The sequence below is a fragment of the Ambystoma mexicanum genome, chromosome 1q, assembly GCF_040938575.1.
Source record: "Ambystoma mexicanum isolate Mex_15411 chromosome 1q, UKY_AmexF1_1, whole genome shotgun sequence".
Classification (NCBI taxonomy): domain Eukaryota; kingdom Metazoa; phylum Chordata; class Amphibia; order Caudata; family Ambystomatidae; genus Ambystoma; species Ambystoma mexicanum.
The window spans coordinates 927052877-927075980 of NC_090922.1; the positions used below are offsets into that span (position 1 = coordinate 927052877).

The 23104-nt window shown below is 44.6% G+C and overlaps 1 protein-coding gene across 1 annotated transcript in view; it reads right to left on the minus strand.

Moving 5' to 3' along the window:
- The window catches only part of SLC30A7 (solute carrier family 30 member 7), a 529473-nt gene that overhangs the window by 455833 nt on the left and 50536 nt on the right, over positions 1-23104 (minus strand). Inside the window, exon 2 of the mRNA XM_069641566.1 lies at positions 6426-6527. Coding sequence (XP_069497667.1) covers positions 6426-6527 — 102 coding nt within the window. The remainder of the gene's footprint in view (positions 1-6425; positions 6528-23104) is intronic.

Below are 23104 nucleotides of genomic sequence, written 5' to 3' on the forward strand. Positions count from 1 at the left end.
CGTAGGACTTGGCCTCAACAAACTTCTTTTCCAAAATGGTCTGGAGAGTAGAAAGCTCCTCCTCAGAGGAGATGTCTGTGCCCTGCAGGACTACCATGCCCCCCCCCCTCCTTCTCTGCGACCAGGGGAGACAGTTTCGGGGAGATGATGGGCATCGCCTTCTCCGGTGTCTTCTCTATGGGCTGAAAAGACGATTACCTCCTGGCAGGCAGGGAAACTCTCGCCTTGGGAGGGGGGGGGGGGGTCGCACCCTGCAAACCCACGTCCGCAACCTTCGCTAGGTACGCCATCACCTTGGTCGAGCTATAGGCCTTCACCTTGGGGAGGTGGGGAGGGTATGGTCAGCGCCCCGCTCCCCCTTGGCCTTCTCGAACTGGACTATCCGGGGCTTCTCCAGAAGCTTAACCGGGTGGTCCAACTTCCTCTTCTTCGCAGAACCCGAGTGTTGGCTCATGGTTGAAGGTGCTGGAGACACTGAGCTCGCCCTGGCTGCCGGGGAGCCCGTCGCAACGGCGCTACCGGTGCCTGTGGAATTGCGGTGCTTAGCCTTATGTTGGGCCCCTGTCGCCGGAGCGCCCTCAAAGGTCTTAGAAGAACGCTCAGTTTTCTTCTTGTGGCTGGGGGAGGCATGCTGCCGGGACTCACCCGTAGCAGGGGCCTTGGCCTGGAGCCACTAAGATGCCTGCGCCGATCCTTCACAGTGCGGGGGACCATCTCCTTGAAAAACACAGTCTTGCTCCACATGCGTTTGGTCCAAATTTAGGACATAGAGGCACAGGGCATGCCCATCGTCCAAGTAGATGTTCCTTAGGCCACATCCTGGGCAAACCCTGAACAGAGGCGTCGAGTCTTCCTTCTCCTCTGTCATGTCCATGCGGAGTAGGTCTGGAAGAATCTTCTGGAATCCTAACGTGACAAAATTAAGCCCTTGAGGGGCGCTGAAAAATCCAAAAACTGGTCCCTGTTAAATCAGATGATGGGTCGAAAGAGCTTGAGGCTCGATTGACCGAAAAATAGAGCAAAACTCTGGAAAAAATTTACAAAACTTAGTAAACAGCCCGAGAGCAAATCACAAGGACCCCCACCACTCGAAAGTGCAGTAAAAATCTGAAGATGGCTGCCAGAGGAGGGGCTAATGTAGAGGGCAGTCATTGGCTGGGGGCAGTATGACCCAGAGACCAGTGATTGGTTGTTAGGAGAAAGACAGTTGAAACAAACTGATTTTTTCTTCACCGAGGATTCCCAGCCCGACAGGGAATATTCATGAGCATGTGAATCCATGCCAGCCCCCATGCTGGAGAAGCTAGCCAACAATGTGGTGGTAGCTATACGAGTGGAGAATGCCACGGCAGTAGTGACTCTTTTTCCTAGTGCATATAACCTCTTGCACTCTTTGTTAGGGGGTGCTTCCCCCGTGTACAGGGGGACCTCTGCCCTTTTCCTGGTCGTTACCACCAGGTAATGTGGAGTAGCATGTCCCCTGATATGGAGAAACTTTCTCAACTCTGGGATTGACAGCCCTGGTTTTGGCGGGTTCAACAATGAAGGAGGCTTTTCCTTTAGGATGTCCTCGACAAAGTCTGCCTCTGGCACAGCCTCCTGAGTGGCAATCTGGAAGTGTTCCACTGCCCTCTTAAAGATAGTGTTAAACATCATCTGGTCGTCAATTGGAGAAGCCTGACGATCAGGTGCGGTAGGAGGGGAATCCATGCACAGGGCATCAGGGTCTGGGGAGGGGGCAGGTGATGCCCAAGGCTGAAGGTCGACTGGCTGGTCGTGGTTGTCTTCCCAAACGCTCTGCGGGGTCAATGGATTCATCAGCAGGTTCCTCAAAGTGGTATTCATCCTGGATGAATTGGTCTAGAGGGATCTCATCCTCAGTGAGGTCATAAGTCTCTTCATCCTGAGAGGCATCAAAAAGGTCCTTTGAAATTTTGCTACAGGAGTAAAAGGGCTCTCTTCCCGAGGCCTTTTGGGTGTGAACTTCTCTAAAAATTCTACACATTTTTCTAATCTATTTATGCACCACTCAAACGTCTCTCTGGTGCAAAAAGAGGAACCAGAGGAGTCTAGGGGTGGAAAGGGCTCCTCTAGCTGATCTCCCTCTCTAGAACACCGAGATTTCTCCCTTCACGTCGAAGAAAGAGACACAGGGCTCTCTGAAAATTCTTCGAGGCTCTGGCAGTTGTGTCGTGGCTTTGGACGCATCTTTAAGCCTATTGTTACGCTCACCTGGTATCCACAGGGACGCCACCCAGCCCGGTTACTCGCTGGTATGTTTCTCAGCTTTGCCCGGATGTGGTCTGCGGGGAAGGTTCTGCCTGAAAATACAGGAGAACTGTGTTCACAACTAAACGACTGGGGTAACTATCCTGCCTCCACCCCCGTATGATTTCAGTCCCTCTGGCACCCTCTCCTCACCTTGTGGTAGAATTAGGCGTGCTCTCCGTTCTGCCTTCTTTGCAGGGGCGCGTTGTCTTTCATGGGCGAGTCTGGTCCAGTTACTTCACTGACGCCGGCCCGTTTGATATTGTTCAGGTAGGTCTTATTACTGTTCTTTAGTTTTGTTGCTATCCTACATGCCTTTGTTTAAAATGTCTCTTTTTCTCCCTTAGGTATGCGGAGCTTCAGCGCAGCCAACTGGCTTGGTTGGGCCCCGCTGGTAAATGATGGCGCATTAAGAGCGCTATGATGCGGTAAGTAAGCGCTATGCGCATCGCTGCGAAGTCTTGCCTTTGCTAACCTGTGTTTTCCTGCCTTCTAGGTCGCAGTGTTCTTCAGCGCGAGTGGAATGTCCGGAGTGGTACCAGCCGAGAGGCGACCAGCCAGGTAAGCCTTTTCAGCAGTTCATAATTTGTAAATGTCTCTACTGCTTTCTTTAATGTTGCCTCTGGCGTGCAGATTCGAGGAAGCTGTTCTCAGTAGCTGCGAGCGTTTAAAGATGAAGACTGCAGGAAAGATGCTGCTGCTAATGATGTTCCTTTTGTCTCCTTGCAGGTTCTGCTTCTCCGAGGTTCGAGGGAACAGTTGGACACGGTGAGTGTCACGTTGCAAGCTGCAAAATAACGCGAAGCGTGTTGTCTTGCTCGGGTGTGTTTTAAATAGCCCCAACAAAATAGTCCAGGTAAAGTAGTCCCTAGGCTACCACACCCAAAACACTAGGCCGCATAGCTTGGTTCTTAGGTACCAAGCTATGTGGATGCCTCCATTTTGGCTGACAGGACAATAAAGTAGTTCCCAAGCACATTGTTTTTCATGGTGTATGAGCCTGCCGCCATAGGCGCCAGGACTGGCCCCATGAGGGGTTTTGAAGAGGATGCCAGGCTCTAGAGGCCCGAGTCCTGACTCCACCTGGCCAATGGGTTTGCCAGAGGGGGTTTTGGCCGAGGGTCGTGACACCTATCTTTAGATTCCGACGAGTCCTTCGACAGTTCTTTGTTTCACCGCCTAACGATTTTAGCGATGCTTTCGGTAATACTCGGGGTCACAGGGAAATGTTTGGACAGGCCCGGCTGTTGCGTGGCTGTTTTCGGCACAACAGGGGCTTTGTGCGACGCCATCGCCGCCTTCTGATGCGTCTCGACAGTCGCATGAACACTGGTGGTAGCGCCCTTTGATTTAGACTGCCCGGATGCATGCCGCTGCTGTGGGGGGTGGGAGGGGCTGCCGATACGGTGTGCCCATTGGCGCTTTGGAACGCTTTGACTGTACCACCGGAACTGGACTGGGGGTTGAGTGTTTGTGTGGGAAGAATATGCATCCTTATCACCGGGATGTGCAGTCCCCATAGCATGACTCACCTCGTGCCTATTGGGGCCGGGACGGATGACGCGGAGCGAGGGCACTCCGCTGTGAGGTCAATGGCTTCCGAATTGGAGCCCTGGTCGTCACTAGGCCCTTCGTCAAATTTGGCAGCTGTGGTGGCGGGGGAATTACTCTCAGCCTGCGACATACCGTAGGCCGTCCACCGCTTCACACAGCACTCCTTTAGACACAGGCCAGATGTAAATGACAGACTGGCTGACAGAGAAAGCTTAGAATGATTTATTCATGTACACACACACACACATTGTTCAATACAACACAAACATGTTATCATTAAGTTGAGGTATCGATTTGTGCAGACATCATACACTTGCACTAGCTGCCATTACTTATATTATCCTACTGTCATAAATGAGAATGCATATGTACTAGGAAGTCGTTTTTAGTGCACTTCAATGTAGCACAGCTGCAATTTGAAGGATGTTAATCAAATGTTTGTCTCCCCTGTACAAGCACAGGAAATATGCAATAGCAGGCCTGACTGTCCAGCTGAAAATAAAAAAATAAGGTCTGACCCAAGGGCGATCGTATCCTAGTCATCAATTATTTAAGAGCAGGATGCCCCATCCTGACATGGACCTAGGATAAAATAAGTTTCATGGAGGACTCAACTGCTAGTTCTGGAAATGTAGGCACAGCAGGATTTCAGCTAGGAATGGACTTCGCTGTAATGCTCATAAATCTGGGGTCAGCTGCAGTTTCTAGGGCTGAAAGTGGGGGCACTGCCTTTGAAGAGATTGGGTTGGTCTCTGATGTGGGGAGCAGGAGACAGATTCCAGATTGTTGCTTTTCTCTTATAACCCATTGCATTCTCTGTGAGCTCAAAATCCAGAGCAAAGCTGTGATCAGACCTGCCTACTCTACGCTGTGGGTTTTCTCAGAGGAGAAGCACCAGATTTAGGTATACCATCTTTTGGGGACTCAAGACAGCAATCCTGCATTGTGATGTGGGATAAAAAACCTAGTTTAACTAGATGGATTAAGATTACTGTGTTGACCTTGAAAAGTCCATCATTTGCAGGTCCCTCAATTCGCACTGGTCTAATTACTGATGGAGTTGCCCAAACCTCTCCAGTATTTTAAGTATTAACAAAAACTGGGAATGATCTCCCATTCACACCCAAACATTCTACATTAAAAGGCTTATAGTAGCTGCCTTATAGCAGTCAACCGTTCAAAGTTGCAGTTTAACTCCTTAGATGGGGAAATGCTTCTGCAAGTGGCCTGGTGGGAACTTCCTATAAAGTTTAATTGAACTAGGAAATATTTTGGGGGATACAGCAGGAATTCAGAAATTTCACAAGATTCTGATATTGCTCAAGCAGTACGTGTTTCTTTCTGTTATATATGGATGCATTTGTTTTTGTAGGAGAATGCAATAAGTCCCTTTAGAAACATTTGTAGACATACTTGTTCTTTCGCTAGCTGCGCTTTATCTGGCCACGGGGAATGGATGCAAATGTAGGGAGCCAAAGGAGCGCAATAAGGAGTACTGATAGTGCACATTATCCTCAACCACAACAGCATGATATAGATCCCCAGCCAATGTTAAGAATTTATTTTATTTATTTTTATTTTTTTTACATATGGATTTTATGCAAATGTAGGCGGAATCTTTAACGGCTTTGGGTGTAGAATCACGTGACGTAAATCTCAGGGTTTTTGATTTTCAACTGTAGGCAGCTGTGATCAGCTCGAACAGTGAATAAGTACCTACCTGTCTAGCAAACGCTGACTCGTTTGACTTTGGTCATGGTGCGTGTGGCCCAGTAAGGCACCAATAAAAACATCCAATATCTACATTGTATGTTCAGAATGATCGGTCTCTGTGTCCCCCTTTAAATAGAGTTCACAATTGCTTGAGTCACCGTCATAGATCTAAGGCGTATGTATGTTCATGTTGGCGAGGACTCCTCCAATCTTATAGCGGGGAATCCATTTTGATCACAAATCTTAAAACACTTGAGATGGCAGTCGCTTGCTCGACCCCAAGCACTCACGACAGTTAATGTAGCACCTATTGCCTGTAATTTATCAGTAACTTTTGGATGCTAATAGGTTACCTTCACTAGTCATTGGATGCAAGGTGAGAAACAAACGTTACAATTTAGTAAATTAGCCTACTATTAATCCGGAGGCAAAGATTTTACCATTGGTAGTTGAACACAACAAACAAATCCCACAAACATCCATTTTGTAATTGGGCTATTTTAAGAAAACACTTTCGTATTTAAGTATTTTTCAGAAATTATAAAGCACTGCAAAATATACCATTTCCAAAGTCCTGTCGCCCAACCATGCCTGTTACAAAGCTGCTAAAGGTTTTCAAGCTTGGGAGGAAAGCGCATGTTTGAATCTGTATGGGTGCAAGCATGCCGCCAGGAGCTGTTAACGAAACTTTCCCCAAAATGCTGAACCAGAACAAAAAGCGATGGTCATGAAAGGCAGAATTGCCAACCATGTGTTTGAGGGCTGCTGACTCGGGAAGTATTTCTCCAAGAGCAAGAAGCAGCTGGGCAGCAGCCTGTACAAACGACAATTTGCCGGTTATCTCTTTCACTATGTGGCAGCAACACTTGACATAGTAAACCCCTCCTCACCTGTTACTCCATATCCCGTACAGTAATTCCACGAAGGCAAACGACAGGTTCAAGCACAGAAAGCAAAACAGGTTCCGCGAGGTCGTGTCCGACAGAATGGCCCTGAAAAGAAGAAGCATACAGACTACCATTAGCGCGCGGGAGTAAAGTCAGGGAAAGGTACTGCGTACTAAGACAAAGGCAGCAATCAACTGGGTGTGTGGCGAGTGTAGGGAACAATTCTGTACTTGTGGTGATTAATGACTGCGTTTGAGCAAGACTAGGCCGAGCTTGCAATGTGTGTAGAGAATAACACCGTCTATGCGTGCCAAGGGCAAACACGCCAACCTCGTTCATTCCCGGAGTCAATCCATTGGGGAGACACTAGTCCGGTCCTGTTTTAAAATAGCATTCTATGACTTTGGTCCTTGGTTTATAATGGGGGAAAGCCAGGTCTATGAAGTCGCAGAATGCAAAGGTAAAACCAGGACTTGAATTACGTCACCCGAATGGAATGGACAACGTTGCCAAAAAGTTCTTCCATTTGGTTTTACGTTGTCAGCAAAGCTTAATGTGCATAGAAATGTAGACGTTGGTCTACCAACCGATTTCCACACAAGGGAGCACTAAATGTATAATCGTGTAAAACACAGACTTTAGAGGTAAGTAACGAAATTCACAGATATGTGGAGGATAATAAACTGAGCCTCATTAAAAATAATTCCCACTGCATAGAGCCATTTACTAACACAGGTATCAACTTAATCACATTCTTCAAAAAATATCACATGTGCTCTAACACACACACACCATCCAGGTTACGGTGGGTTAAAAAATGCATAAAAGAAACCCTTCTACCTGAAAATGTGACAGGAGAATAGGACATTTCAACCAACAAGCCATGGAAACTGAGTAGTGCTGTGTATTTTAGCTGAACTGGCCAGCTCTATATATGACATTCAAAGAGGCTGCATTCAAAGAATCCAGGCCAACCTCAAAACGTTGTATTGTTATTGGCGCAGAGGCGGAATGGCCACAAGTGTAAAGGTTCTCTAAGGGCATTCGGAACAATGATGAAAGCTCCTACTCGGCTGGAGGATCATGTGACGGACCAGTCGGGCCGAAAGACATTACAGGCTAAACAGTCTTACTATAAGACAAATCGATTCTTGGCTCCTAAATTTCATAAACAAAAACAGATGAATTATATAGCAGAATTGATCGATACAAAAGGTAGAAAGCAACAAAATGGAAATTGAGACATATATACACACACACCTATTGAAGGGGGAGAATAGGGATTCAATGCAACAAAAATGTATACAAAGGGCAGGCCTAATAGGGGTGACAGTGGAAGATCAAGCCCTTTCAGATAGCCCCATAACCCCTGCAGAGGTTGGGCTGGCTATTGATGCGTTACCTCGGAATAAACCTCCGGATGGTTTTGGGAATGGGTATTATAAAATGTTCAGGCCATGATTAGTTATGGAAAAACTATTTGACTCAATATGAGAAAAAGGGGTGGTGTCACAGGATATCTGTATTTTGACGATGACGCTAGTACTTAAGCCTGGTAAGAACTCAGTGGAATGTGAAAGTTACCACCCCATTTCTTTCCTCAATGGAGATGCTAAAATATATGCCAAAATGTTAACCTCTAGATTGATGTTGGCGTTACCAAAGTTAATTCATAACACAGCTCTCCATGCAGAGGATATTTTGTCGTTTTGGGGGGGATACAGGGAAATCCTTACCGAAGATGATGACGATCTTATGGTGCAATTCAGCTTTTTCTTTAATTAAAAAAACTCTAAAGCGCTTGACATTAATGGAAATCTGGAACGGGTTGAAAAATGGGGTATGGAATATTTTATAATCTGGGAACGGGAGGGGTAGACAGAGCGTCTTATAAAGAGCCAGACAAGGCTAATATCCCACCTCTTTGGAAGAGACTAATTGAGGATCTTAAATGTTGGGACCTGCAGGACCTCTTGTGGTTCGCCAGAATTATGGCGATTAAAAATGACCTTACTCCCAAGAATCATCTTGTATGCGTTTAGAGCTTTGCCCATAAATATTCCAACCGTTATGATAGAGTGATTACAGGGGGAAGGGGCTTCTTTTATTTGACATAGGAAAAGAGATAGAAACCGAGATGACTCCTTACTAAGTGGGTTGAGTATCCCACAGATCAGGAGGCATTTATTGGCAGCCCAAATTGCACCCATGTTGGAATGGAAGTTACAACCCGGAATTAAAAGATGGCGTGATGTAGAACAAGGGGCGACATCTATCCCTTTGGACAAACTCCCTTTTCTAGGGGGTATAGCAAGACACAGTGGGGGTGCACTAGTGTTTTAGCATACTGGAATAGGGCTTGAAGATTAAAAAAGATGATTCCAGGACTGGGGCACTTCTCCAAGTCATAATTCTGATTTAAGAATGGGGATGACTATTAACTACTTTGATGGTTGGACAGGGCGAGATGCTATTATTCTAGCGGACCTGTATAAGGAAGGGGTTCCCCTCTCCCTTGAATACTGTAAGGAGAAATTTCAAATAGGATAAGAGGAACGTTTTCACTATACACAAATCAGACACTGGATTACAGATAGAGAAGTTTGACAGGCTGGTAGCAGAACACCTGGAGGCATTGAACTTACTGTGGTATAGTGAGTTGTGAAAAAAAGCGTCTCTAGGCTTTATAAACTTTTGGATAATTCTTCCCCGGAAAATAAGATGCCGTATATGGAACGCTGAGAGAAAGACCTAGACGAGGACATTTCAGAGGAAAGGCAGGATCAAATATGGGAAAGAGCATATAAAAACTCCAAATGTTCGGCTGTTAAGGAAGCAGCATATAAAATATGCTTTAGATGGTCTCTCACCCCTCAGCAGATCAGTTATATAACAAAATCTTCTTCCCCTCTGTGCTGGAGAGAATGTGGCGATATTGGTAACCTGGGACATATGTGGTGGTCGTGCCCACGTTCACAAATATATTGGAAAGAAATATTGGGAAATATTAAAGAGCTCACAAGGGTACAATTTCCCCTAGACCCCCGTGGTAGTGATACTGGGAGGCCTCAGAGGATATATCCAGCAAGAGATGCACAAGTCAAATAATCACAAATCTTTTGAATGCCGCAAGGTTGACGCTGGCCCAGTTTTGGAAAGCTAAAGAAGGCCCGATTCTTGTGCAATGGTGGGTGAAAATACAGGGAGTTCTGGGGTTGGAAAAGATATTGGCAATGACTACTGGATGCTACCAAAAATATTTACAGCCGCGTGCCTGTTACACAAGTTTGAAGGGGAACCACACTTTGATAGGCCAATGTCATTGAACAATATTTCATATTAGAAAGGTTCAACATTGAATTCGTGATTTTGGTCATTACAAGCAGGAGGGAGACTTATTTATGGCATGAATAAAGGATAAAAGGGGTATTGTGAGATCTCGTACATGTCACTAAAGGTAGGTTATGTTATTGGTTGTTAGGATTTGGAAAAGAGTTGATGTATTACAATTGTTAAGATGGATTTCTGGAGTCTGGCCTGGTGGACACATTTTAGGAGACCACCCTATTTATAGTCACAGGGGAACTACAAGAGGGTAGACAAAACCCAATCAAGGTAAACGTGGAGAGCAGTCAAGGCTATTCTCAGGAGAGTGGGAGTGGGGCAAAAGACAATTGAAAAATGGCCTTATTATTACTCCTCGATTTATCTGCAGCATTCGATTTGGTCAACCATCAAATCCTCTGTCATCACTTGAAATCAGCGGCCCACTTCTCGGAAACAGCCACCAATTGGATCAGTTACTTTCTGGACAACAGACAGATGAGGGTATTTTCGCCTACCGCCTCGGCAGAGCCTACACCGGTGCCTTGTGGGGTGCCCCAAGGCTCTTGCGTCTCACCAACGCTCTACAATTTATTTTCTAAACCTCTGTTCGATGTACTTGACTATCTGGGTGTCACTTATACTAACTACGCTGACAACACCCAGATACTCATTCCCATCACAGGCGACTACATAGTGGACTCAAAAGCCCTGAACGACAGCCATCAAGTCATCCAAGCTTCGATGGCCCAAACATTAGGAATTTACCTTGACTCCACCTTATCACTTATCAGACAAACTAATGCTGTTGTCTCTGCATCCGCTTACACATGTAAGCTGCCGCCCCTTCCTAACCAAACAGAACTGCATTACTCTGGCCAGGAGTTTGGTTATATCCAAACTTGACTATTGTAATGCCTTATATCTAGGGACCAACAAACGCAACCTTAATAAACTCCAGGTTACCCAAACTAACGCCATTAGAACATCTCACTATTGAATGCTATTGCCAAACTCTATGCAAAAGTGAGTGCCAATAGATTGGATAGCGTCCTACCAGGAATCATTGGTAAAGATCAAAAGGTTTCATGAAGGACTGTCAACTAGTGGATGTTTGTCGCATTGCAAACTTGACTGACATACTGCATAAACCAGATACTCCATAGCGTTCTGAGCCCTCAACATGGAGCAGGCTTTTGACTGTGACGAGTGGTCCTTCTTTAAAGGGAAATCATGCATAAGATGGATCTTGAGAAATCGTTTATTGTATCAGTCTTTGAAATCTACAGTAACCCCATTGCGAGAGTCTTGGTAAACGGGTTCCCCTCAATATTCTCATTGTCCAACGGAAGAAGGAAGGTTGGACCACTATCGCGCTCTTTGCCATCACAGTCAAATCCTTAGAGACTGTAGTATTGGTCGCGAATCATACAGTGTTCCAGAGCATGAATAGGCTGATCAATCGTGCCTGGAGCGCGGTGGGGAGCTGCAGCTCAGAAGGGAGAACACTAGCAGCAATGAACGTTGGCGGAGAGAGCAAGAGGAGGAAGCTGTTATCAGTGGGGCTCGATTTGACTTATCTTCCTGTATACCTTTAATATATAAGTTTCTGTCATTAAAGCCTGAACTGTACAAGTGGCGACGAGGATCCAGAGAGCCCCACTACACCGCAGCTGACGCCAGTGTACTCCGAAATGAGGCGAGAGCCACCCATTCTTTTTCAGCGGTCCTGCTTAGCAACTAGCGACGGGCCGTGTTGAGATCCCTTTGTACATACATTCATCAGAGCAGATTGCCATTAATAAAAATTCTAAAAATTAAAATAAAAGCGTCTCCTGCCAACCACCTGTACATAGAGTTCAGCATCAGGAGTCTCCTCATTACGCCTGGAACTCAGTTGACACACGCACGCATGCTCGGTTAGGAAGATGATACAGTTCCTGCTTATTTACCGCCTGCATGTTATAGAGGCGCTTTTAATCATCGTGGCAGCAGTAACATGCACATGAATTAGAGGTGCAGGCAACCGTTAGGGTATTACCGTTGGCATGTAATATGTGCACATTTTAAAGTAAATTGGAAGACATTCCTTTTGCCTCCCAATTTGCAACAACTTCACCAAACATAGCTGGGAATCAATTACTGCAGTGTGCCACGGCTGTCCATTTTGAACACTACAAGGAAAATCCCTATACAACAGTCTAAATTAAATCACAGAGGAAACACTCCCATATATATATTTGTATTTATTTATGTGCTTATATCGCGCCGAAAGCCTGCAGGCATCAGGGCGCGTGAGACACAAAACAGAGACAGCCCAAGGATAAACGAGACGTGATGTCTGCAGGTACCGATTGGGTACATACGCTAGGATGACCATGATCTATCTAAACAGATGAGTTTTAAGATGTTTTCTAAAAGTCTGGTAGTTATTTTTCAGCCGAAGGGTTAAGGGCAATGTGTTCCATTGCTGCACTGCGTGCACCAGGAAGGATTTCCCCCTGCCTGTTGCTCGACTGAAACGTGGCACATTCAGCCAGCCCTGATCTTCTGATCTTCAAGATCTCGATGGAATGTATCTAGAGAATTGCTTCTTAAAATACATAGGGGCCGCACCATATAGACATATGTGCACTATGGTCATTGATTTAAATATGGCTCTGTCCTCTAGTCTCAACCAGTGCAGTGATTTCCTTCCTTCTGTTATGGGATCTCTGTTCTTCATCCCTTTGATATGAACAGCGCTGTTTTCCATAACTTGAAATTTCTCAATTTCTTTCTTTGGGGCCCCTAGCAGCAAAGCATTTCCATAGTCCAATTGTGCTAAAACAATGGCCCTGGCGATCGTGGCCGCGTTTTCCTCATTCAGGAAGGGACGGATAGCTCTCAGTAGGCGCAGGTAATGAACATTATTCTTATGAAGGTATTTAACCTGTACCTCAGACCCCACTGATGCCTGTACCTCAGACCCCACTGATGCCTCCACCATCATCCGTAGCGTTTTGACCTGCGTCATTACTGGGATGCTTACCTCCTTGATAGCAAAGGCTTTATAGTCTCCGCCTAATTTTGCTCTTGCTTGGTGTGTTCCAAATATTAACAACTCTGTCTTGGTATTATTCATACACATCCAATTGTGTTTCATCCACTTGTCTATGAAGTTATAGATTTTAGTTATTTTGGCACTGTCTCCGAGATGATCACCTTCCAATTCAAAGGCCAGTTGGGTTTCGTCGGCGTAGTTGGTGAAAAACATGCCAACGCTTTCCAAAAGGTCACAGAGACATCTAATATGCCAATTGAATAACAAGGGGGAATAGACTTGCCTCTTGAGGGACTCCAAATTTGAAAGGGGTGGCCTCAGAGAATTCCCCCCCACCTCCCTGCTCAGTACACCCTTTCTTTCCGGTCCGCTAGGAAGGATGTCAGCCATGCCAAAGCGGCTGGAGAGCAACGAGCTATCTTATCCAGTGTCCTTTGCAGCAGTTGGTGATCCACCAAATCAAATGCTGCGCTGAGATCTAGCAGCATCAAGATCCCCACCTTGCCCTTGTCCAGGATAGTGAGCATACGTGTCTGCAGATCGAACATTGGAGTTTCGGTGCTGTGTGCCTCCCAGAAGCCCGACTGTTGCTCATGTAGAATACCTTGAGTTTCTATATATTTTTGGAATTGATTTGTTGCTACCTTATCCAGGATTTTTTAAATAAAGGTTGAATTTGTGATGGGACATAAGTTGGTAGGATCTTTAGGGTCCAAACCTGCCTTCCTGATTAATGGCGTGATGGTTGCCTCTTTAATGCACTTTGGTACTATGCCCTCTTGAAAGGATGCATTTACTATTCTAGTAAGTACTGGTGTGAACAATTCTTTGTCATCTAAGATGATTTTAGCCGGCAGGTTATTTTCCACACATGAGGTAGGTTTCAAATTACAAGCCGTGTGTCTGGTCAAGCACATCCACTGTCATTAATCATCATTGTTTAACATGGCATTTAGCAGTGTGCTACCCACTGCATTTTTCCTGCCCGAGGTGGGTGAGCCCACCATCCCATGGAAGAGGTGGATCAAATCTTTTGAACATTATGCCAATGTAGTCTGTGGACAAAACTGCAGTGTGGAAAAGAGAACATCTCTGCTATTACACTGTTTGGGTCCAGCAGGACAGGAAATATTTGAGAATTTACCAGAACTTCCCAAAGATGAGGGGGAAAATCTGAATGGATATGAGAAGACAGTGAAAAGGATTGCCAAGCACTACAAAAAGAAACTCAGTACCATCCTACAACGTTAGAAGTTTGATAAAAGGACACAAGAAGAGGGTGGGAGTATAGAGCAATATATTAGTGGTCTAAGAAAGTTGGCAAGAACTTGCAATTTCAATGAGCAATTAGATAAGCCCCTTAGGGACCAGTTTATGCTTCAATGCAATAATGCCAAGGTAAGGGAGACTATGGTCAGTGGATAATCCATCATTGGATGTAGTCTTATGTGTTGCAAAAGAGGTAGAGCACACAGATATGTGCGTCAGTATACTAGAAAGCAGAGTAAAGAACATAAACATCAGTACTGAAGAGGCCAAGACAAATATCACACGTAAATACTCCCAGCGTTAGTGAGACTATTGCACCAATCGAAGATACCTTTGGGAAAAGAAGATACTATGAAAGGGGCCGTAGACCAGGTCGGAGGAATGACAGGAGAGGTAGATTGTCATTTCGAGGACGGGGGATGAACAGTCCCAGAAGGAGCAGTCCAAGCAGATGGTTCAGGTGCGACAATATGGGTCACTAGGCAGACGATCCTGAATGTCCTGACTTGAAAATCATTTGCAAACTATGCAAGGGAAAGGACACTTGTCGAAGTGTTGCAAAGTGAAGAGACCGCCCACTAACTATATCGGTGATGAGCACAGCAAAGAGGAAGCAGAAGAGTGTGTATACATGATTTTTGGTGATGATGAAAGCGATTGAAAGCCCCAAATCCTCCGTATTCATATAATGGGACAAAGACGGACATGATGAGAAATACACATTACTGCCACAGAACAATTGGATCAATCCAAGCAAGAGTTCCTTCACGAAACAGACATTAACCCCAGAACATATGGGGGTGTAGCGATTGATATAATAGGATGGTTCTGGGGCACTTTGAATTTCAAGGAGAGAACAGCTAAGAGAAAGATCTATGTAACACGCAAGGAGAAGACCCCCTTGTTGAGTTGGACCCATCAACAGAAGCTCAGAGTGAGACTTGACCCCAATTCCATAGAGTCCGAATTTGCGGAGGAGAATAGCAGTACACAAGAAGGTGCCAATGCCATGCAAACCGTTAAGGAAGGAGTTTTCCGTGACGAAATAGGATGTCTGCGTGTTTATTTGTTCTGTTCACAAAATTCAGATAAAGGAAAATCATTGACCAGTAGTGCAAAAGTTACGTGGTATTCCCCTATCCATGAGGGATGAAGTAAAGGCAGAGTTAAAGAAACTGGAGGAGCAAGGCATTATCGAAAGAATTTATGCAAGTGAATGGGTTTCACCCCTTGTGGTTTTAAAGAAGAAGACAGGAAAGCTCAGAATATGCGTTGATATGTGAGAACTCCATGTGTGATTCCCGGAGAGGCACCCGCTTTCCAATATTCAGGAGATTGTATCCACGACTGGCCCAGCCAAGTTTTTCTCCCCATTAGACTTGACATCAGCCTATCATCAAGTCAATCTGTATCGAGAATCGAGAGTTCTCACTGCGTTCATTACCCCAGATGGGTTATTTCAATACACTTCGACTTCAATCTGGGGTATAACGACAATAAAGATGACAAAGCAAGCATAGTTGCCAATACCATATCAGAACTAGGTTTCACACACAATTTATCGCAACCCACCCACAACAAAGGCTGTATCCTTGACTGGATAGCAGACCTGACCTGCAACACCACCATCCTCGCCAACACACCCTGCGCCTGGACTGACCACCACCTCATTACATTCACCATCAACAAAGACAAACAAACACCTGTATCCCCACCCACTGCTCCTCCCACCTTCACAAGAAACTGCAAAAACATCACAGCTGAAAAACTCATTCTTCTCCTCCAACCCATTCATTGACTTCACACCCACCATTACCAACCCCACTGAATTAGTAGACCTCCATTCTCAAAGCCATAAACACAGTAGCACCATTGAAACTGCGGAAAGCCAAACCACGCGCACACCTCAACTCATGGTTCACCCCTGAACTAAAAACTCTCAGAAAAAACAAAAGACAAGCCGAATCAGCTTGAAAGCACTCCCCATCTGCCAGCAACAATACAGCCTACTCTATAGCCTCCAACAACTACAAATCAGCAATCATCCAAACAAAACAAAATAACAAGTACAACGAGCAAATCTGCAATGCCAAATCCAACACCAAAGAGCTCTTCAACATCCTGAGAGACCTAGAGTCCCCATCCCCTATACCAGACACTCGCACCAAAGACACTGCCTGGTGCACCAATATACAAGATGCACTCTCGGCAAAATAACCATGCTACAAGCCAAAATCGAGTCTAAGAAAGAAAGCCTCACCTTTGCTGACAATCCCATCTATCACACCCACACCTCACGATCGGATAACAACAACCTATTCGAATTTTCCACCGTCACCATTAAAGAGGTTGAAGATATAATCAACTCTTTAAAACCTTCTAAATGCCAAGGTGACATCTGCCCTGCCCCAGTTATCAAAGACGCAGCCCATCACCTTGCACCCTTCATTACCTCCCTTATAAATTCATCCTTCACATCCAGCATAGTCCCCAACAACCTAAAGGACTCCTGGGTCCTACAGCTACTTAAAAAAACATCTTTAGACCCCAGTGTCCCAACTAACTACAGACCCATCACCACCGTTCCCTTCCTCCTTAAGCTCCTCGACAGAGCTGCCTATATGCAGATCCAGAACCACCTAGAGAAAAACAACCTGCTAGGGCTAAGACAATCGGGCTTCCGCCCCAAACACGGCACTGAGACAGCTCTGATCGACCTTCAGACACAAATGGACAATCTTAAAGACAATGGCAAACTAGCCCTCCTCCTCGACTTATCGCCCGCCTTTGACTTGGTAAATCATGACATTCTTTGTAATCACCTATTCTCAGCAGCCAACTTCTCCGACAAAGCCAACGCCTGGATTCGATCCTTCCTGAATAACAGATCGATGAGTGTCTTCGCCCCCACAGCCTCTGCTGCACCAGCCCCCGTTACCTGCAACATCCCCCAGGGCTCCTGCGTTTCCCCCACACTATACAACGTATTCCCAAAGCCTCTCTTCGACATACTAGACCGCCTGGGTGTCATCTATACGAACTACGCCGACGACACGTAAATACTCATACCACTAACAGGTGACTACTCCACCGACAACACAGTACTCAACAATATTTACTCTACCATCCAAGAATGGATGGCCAAACACGGATTCTGCCTCAACAACAACAAGACTGAGCTCCTTCTCTTAGGCTCCCAAGCTAGACTTAACAAACTCGACAAACTATCAGTCATTCACCATTGACAGCAACAACATCCCTGTCTCCAACAGCATCAAAACACTTGGCATATACCTTGACTCTTCCCTCACTCTAACAAGACAGATCAACGCTATCTCATCCTCCACCGCATACACATGCAAGCTCATCAATGCCAGCAGACCCTACCTGTCTACTCCCAACTGCACCACACTAGCCAGAGCGTTAATACTCTCCAAAGTTGACTATTGCAACGCTCTCTACCTGGGCACCAGTCAAAAGAACATCAACAAGCGGCAGGTTATACAGAATAATGCATTAAGAGCAGCCATGAACATTCCAAAACACAAGCACATCTCTGCTACCAGACGCGACTGTCACTGGCTCTCCATAACTCAGAATCAAATATAAAACACTCTCACACAAATGCTTATCCAACCAAGCTCCCAAATACCTCTTTGACAACCTTATGCTCCACACACCATCCCGTCCAACCAGATCAGCCCAAACTCACTGCTTAAATATCCCTAGATACAAGCTCCAAAAAGCAGGCGGCACAAGCTTCGCAGTGCTTGCCACAAAACTCTGGAACTCATTACCAACCGACCTGAGAGTTGAACCTTCCTTCCGTCGCTTTAGACAGTGCCAAAATTTGGCTCCTGGCCAAAGAAGCTTAAATCCTAGAGTTACGACAACTCACTTGAATATACCGTATATCCTGCTTATTTTCAAATGTGCACAAACATGTCACTAAAAATAGTGTACTGTTTAATAACTGAACTACAATTCATACTTGAGTGACGATGTATATATTATCAGCAACTGTCTTTCTCATTTTATAATATGTATTACATCAGCAACTTGCTTTCACAATGCCCGCAATGTATGTAATGTCTACTCACGCTTGTAATGCTTACCCATTCTTACCAAAACTGTAACACTTTTTCATTACTATGTAGTCATATCCAAGCGCCTGGATGCCCTAGGGTCTAGCGGTGCGCTATATAAATAATAAACTAAACAAAACAAGAGGATGTCTTTTGGACTTGTTTCTGCGACTTCAGTTTTCCTGAAGATTATACACAGATTTTTTGACAGAGAGGACGGCATTGTATGCTTCCAAGGTGATATACTTGTACATGCCAACAACTTATAACTTCACAATGAAAGGTTAGAACATGTATTCAAGAAGCTCAATGCGGCAGGAATGACTGCGAGCAGGGAGAAATGTAATATCAACAGAACGGAAATTGAATACTGAGTGTTGTTGCATGGTCCAAGGAGTGTGAAGATGAATTCTTGACTATCAAGTCGGCTTTGGCTGTAGCTCCACCGTTGAAGAACTTCAGAGGTGATTGCAAAAAACAGTTATTACTACGGACGCCAGTAATGTGGGTTTAGGTGCCTTTATTACACAAGACGACAATGGCAAAGAGTTCCTTATAGTATTTGCATCAAAACTGCTGAAGAATGCAGAAAAATCATACGCCACTATTGAGAAAGAGGCGCTAGCCATTAAATGGGCAGCAGATAAATTTAGGAATTTTATATGGGGCACAAAATTTGAATTTCATACTGATCACAAACCTTTAGTAGAGATATATACATCACAGGGCTTGGACAAGGTGTCGGGTCGCATCAGGAGATGGGTGACCAAGATGTGGAATTCAATTATGTGGTCAAATGTGTACCTGGTGTCAAGAATAGAACTCAAGGCATAAAATAAGCAATGTCGCATAGCAATTCGCTATGCAATTCCATTGGTTTGCTAATTAAATTGACACATGTGTAGCAAAGTTAGCTATGTAAGTTACCCAGCTCAATGAAAGCACTGCTCACCCTCAATTCCTCTCTGGCTCCCAAGGCTCTTACTACCCTCTTCTCCGTTTACTGCAAGTTCAAAGGGGCTAATGGAGAGATTGCAATAGTAATAATATCTTTCATTCTTAAGTGCCAAAGGCATTTGTGGGAGTACTAGGCAAGAATTTTTTTTTTTTTGGATGATACTTTTATTAGCTATCTATATCCTCTTTGGAAAAGACCTGTATGTGTATTTTTATTAAAAACAGTCATGCAATTCCATTCCTAACAATTTAAGTTGTTGCATAATGCATAACTAAAGCATTGTTTCTGTAAACACTGCATTGTCTCAATGATTTACAGTAAAGTTTAGGTTAATGTATCTAAATCTCATAGTGTCCACTAGATTTTTTGTGGTTGGCGAAGTTGCATCACATTGACGAGTGAACACTTAATGTACATGATCGCATGGCCAACTGCTTTTAATGGCACATCTAGTTATGTGACCTGCTGGTTGCATTTATGTGTGCAACTGGTGTTCAACCTATGAGATGTTTTATACCAGTTAGCCTGAAAGTGAGACGGCAGCAAACTACAATATTCAGCCTAGTTTGACCAATTCCCTGCCTGCTGTGCCATCTACTCTGCTTAGTCTCTTACTTTCTTTCCCCTAACATAATGAATACACAAGGCTAACTAGAAGTTTACGCAAAAGAATGATAATCGTTCCAGCCAAACTGTATATTACTGCATCTACTGCAATACAACACACTGTAGTTCGCCTCCAGCGCTCACTATGCTCTACGATTATGATTGCATTGTATATTCGCAACTGCAGGAGAGAGCTGGCCAACCTGTTTTCAGGGCCTTTTTATCATATCTATTTTTTTGTTGCACCTAACCTACAGACACTCAGCCAGAGCCTGCAAAGTTCACTCGCCCAATCCCATTTACAGGTGTTGTTTGAAACTTATGTAACATTGACTTTTTTGCAGTAAATGTCAAATGTTTCACTGTGCTTAGCTAACAGCAGTGTGCCAAACATAAAGTGGGTTTGTGGTGACATGGACCACTTTACAGAAAGCGCATTTACATTGTCACCCATTGTATAGGCCATGTGCATTTCTTTTAGGAGAGTAGGCAAACTAAATTACTTAACCTGCGGGTCTACTCATATAATTTTAAAGAATTTGCACGGCCTGATGCGTCTCACTAATGCCTTACTTCAGCGGTACCAGAAATGCTCTATTGATGCTCATTTTATGTTTTGGATGCAAATAAATTCTGGTGATATGAAACATATTAGTACAACATTGCTAATCAAATGGGTGTGTTTGCTAATCAAGAACATTTTAATTAGCAAACTCTGCTAATCAATTACTGAAAACTAATTGATGCCTTGGAACTGCGGATTGTCTTTCCAGACAAATGTGGTAGAAGGTGATGAGGATATACTCAAGAGCAACGTGCTCGCCTTGTAAGCAAGACGACACAGAGCACCACGCGTTAGATCCCAGAGTCTGTGCTTAGAAACCTCTGGTTATTAAGCACATTATAAATAACCCATCATATCAGATTATAGAAATGTCTACCCAGACATGATTCGCTTATCAGGACGCAGACAGCCTTCACCAGGATTACTGAAAATGTTGCACAACAACAGGGTCCTAATGTCAATGAGCTATGGACAATAATCGAGAAATTTACTCTGTCCCAGAGACGGGATGACCCCGTCAAAATGCTTAAGAATAGGGAGGCATAGTGGATCCATTTAAAAATATTCAGGGAGGAATGGCCTAAATATATATAGGAGAGATGGAGAGATGGAGAGATGGAGAGATAACAGCCTTGATTAACTGCTTCAAAAACTGCTCCGTCCCCAACTATCTAAAAGAGGCATGGATCATGCCGCTTCTCAAAAAACCCAACCTAGACCCCAACATACCGACTAACTACCGACCTATAACAACCGTACCTTTTCTCTTAAAAATGTTAGATCGTGCTGCCAAATACAAAAACACTTGGAAGATAATGATCTACTAGGCATTCGACAGTCCGAATTTAGACCAAGACACGGCATGGAAACCGCTCTCAGACTTGGATGAAACCAAAGACAAGGGCAAGTTGGCCATCCTCCCACTTTAGACCTCTCAGCAGCATTTGATCTTGTGGACCATCAGATCCTGACTAAACATATAACTTCAGCTGCAGCTTTCTCACCGAATGCCGCCCGCTGGATACAATCCTTATCAAATAGAACAACCAGGGTTTTTGCGCACTCAGTGTCCATGCTCCAGTACCTATTCACTATGGAGTCCCACAGGGATCGTACATATCGCCTATGCTTTATAACGTTTTTACTAAGCTCCTCTTTGATTGTCTTAACACCTGGGTGTCACCTACACAAGTTAGTCTGATGACACTCAGGTCATCAACACACTCTCCGGCTGCTATTTTAAAGATTCAAAAATGAAAAACGATATCTACCTTGAGATTCAAGCCTGGATGGCCGCCCATAGCCTTTGTCTAAACGACAAGAGCAAACTACTGATCATCAATTCACAAGCTCACCTAAACGAATTGGACAAACGTTACACAGCCTTTAGTATTGATGGGAATACCATCAAAGTTGCCAGCGAAGACAAAACGCTAGGGGTTTACTTAGATTCCACTCTCTATCTTAAAAAACAAGTTAATACTACAGGCTCAACCACGGCCTACAACAACAAACACATAAATGCCTGAAAACCATTCTCATCGACCAACAGCTGCATTACGCTAACCAGAGCACTGATCCTCTCAAAGTTGGATTATTGTAATACCTTATTCCTAGGCTCCTCTGCTCGGAATTTAAATAAACTCCAAGTACTTCAGGCTAATGCCCCGAGATTGGCACTGAATATCCCACATTCTACCCATATCTCAGCCTTCAGGCAGGACGCACACTGGCTTCCCGTGCGTGACAGAATCACACTACGATCGCTAGTCATCACGCATAAATGTCTCTCGAATATGGCTCCGAAACCTAGTCAGCCAGACCTACTAGATCCTGCTATATCAACCGCCTCAACATCCCAAAATACAAACTAAAAACCGCAGGAGGTTCCAGCATCCCTGTGCTAGCGGCCAAATGCTGGAACTCTCTCCCCCAGCCATTAGAGCAGAACCCTCTTTGGTCCTTTAGAGCCAAGGCAAAAGATTGGCTCTTCACTCAGCGCCAAATCTAATACGGTTGTCTGCAAATGTCTCCCCTTTCTCTCACATCGCATACTGTATATAATTGTATAGATAACCGCATATATTGTAATTTTATTGTAATTATGTAACCTGCTTGATATTATAATTTTGTATTCATGTGTACTGTGATCTATAACATACTATGTATTCAAGTAAGAGTGTCCAGATACCCTTGAGTTAGGCGTGCTATAAGTAAATAAACTAAACTAAACACCACTCCGGCACTAGGGTTAGATAACTACCATGATGTGTGAACTTTTTTTTTTTTTAATATGACACATTTTCAAACATTATTTCCTTCTTCATTTTCGGTACTTACCCTGTTGAAATGCACACATGGTGCAGATCATTAGGCCACACCACTTGGCAAAATATACAGGCCAGGGACCTTGAAACTCGACTTTTTGTGCCACTAGAACATGATGCCCAGATTGCAGTAATACTTGCTGCTGCGTGCACCGAGTGAGACGGCGCGTCACGGGACCCGCATGGCAACGGTTGCCTAGTGACACTTCACAAGTCGACACTAGGCACCAGACAGGCAAGCGCGATATACAGTAGCTATTTCGCCCACACACTTGTCGTCCTGATCACTGCAGAAGGACCAACACACATAAGAGGACACTCTGCCTATCCAATCTGTGAGTTAGTCTCTAGTTTTACAAGCGCATATTTACTTTATGACAGACACAGATCTTAGAATGCACTCTTATTCAGGGGCGCCTGATTTTTTCCACGGACCTTCCTTCTCTTCTTCTCCTTGCTTTCACAGGGCAAAATATGATTGGTCATAGCCCGCAAATCCCAATTG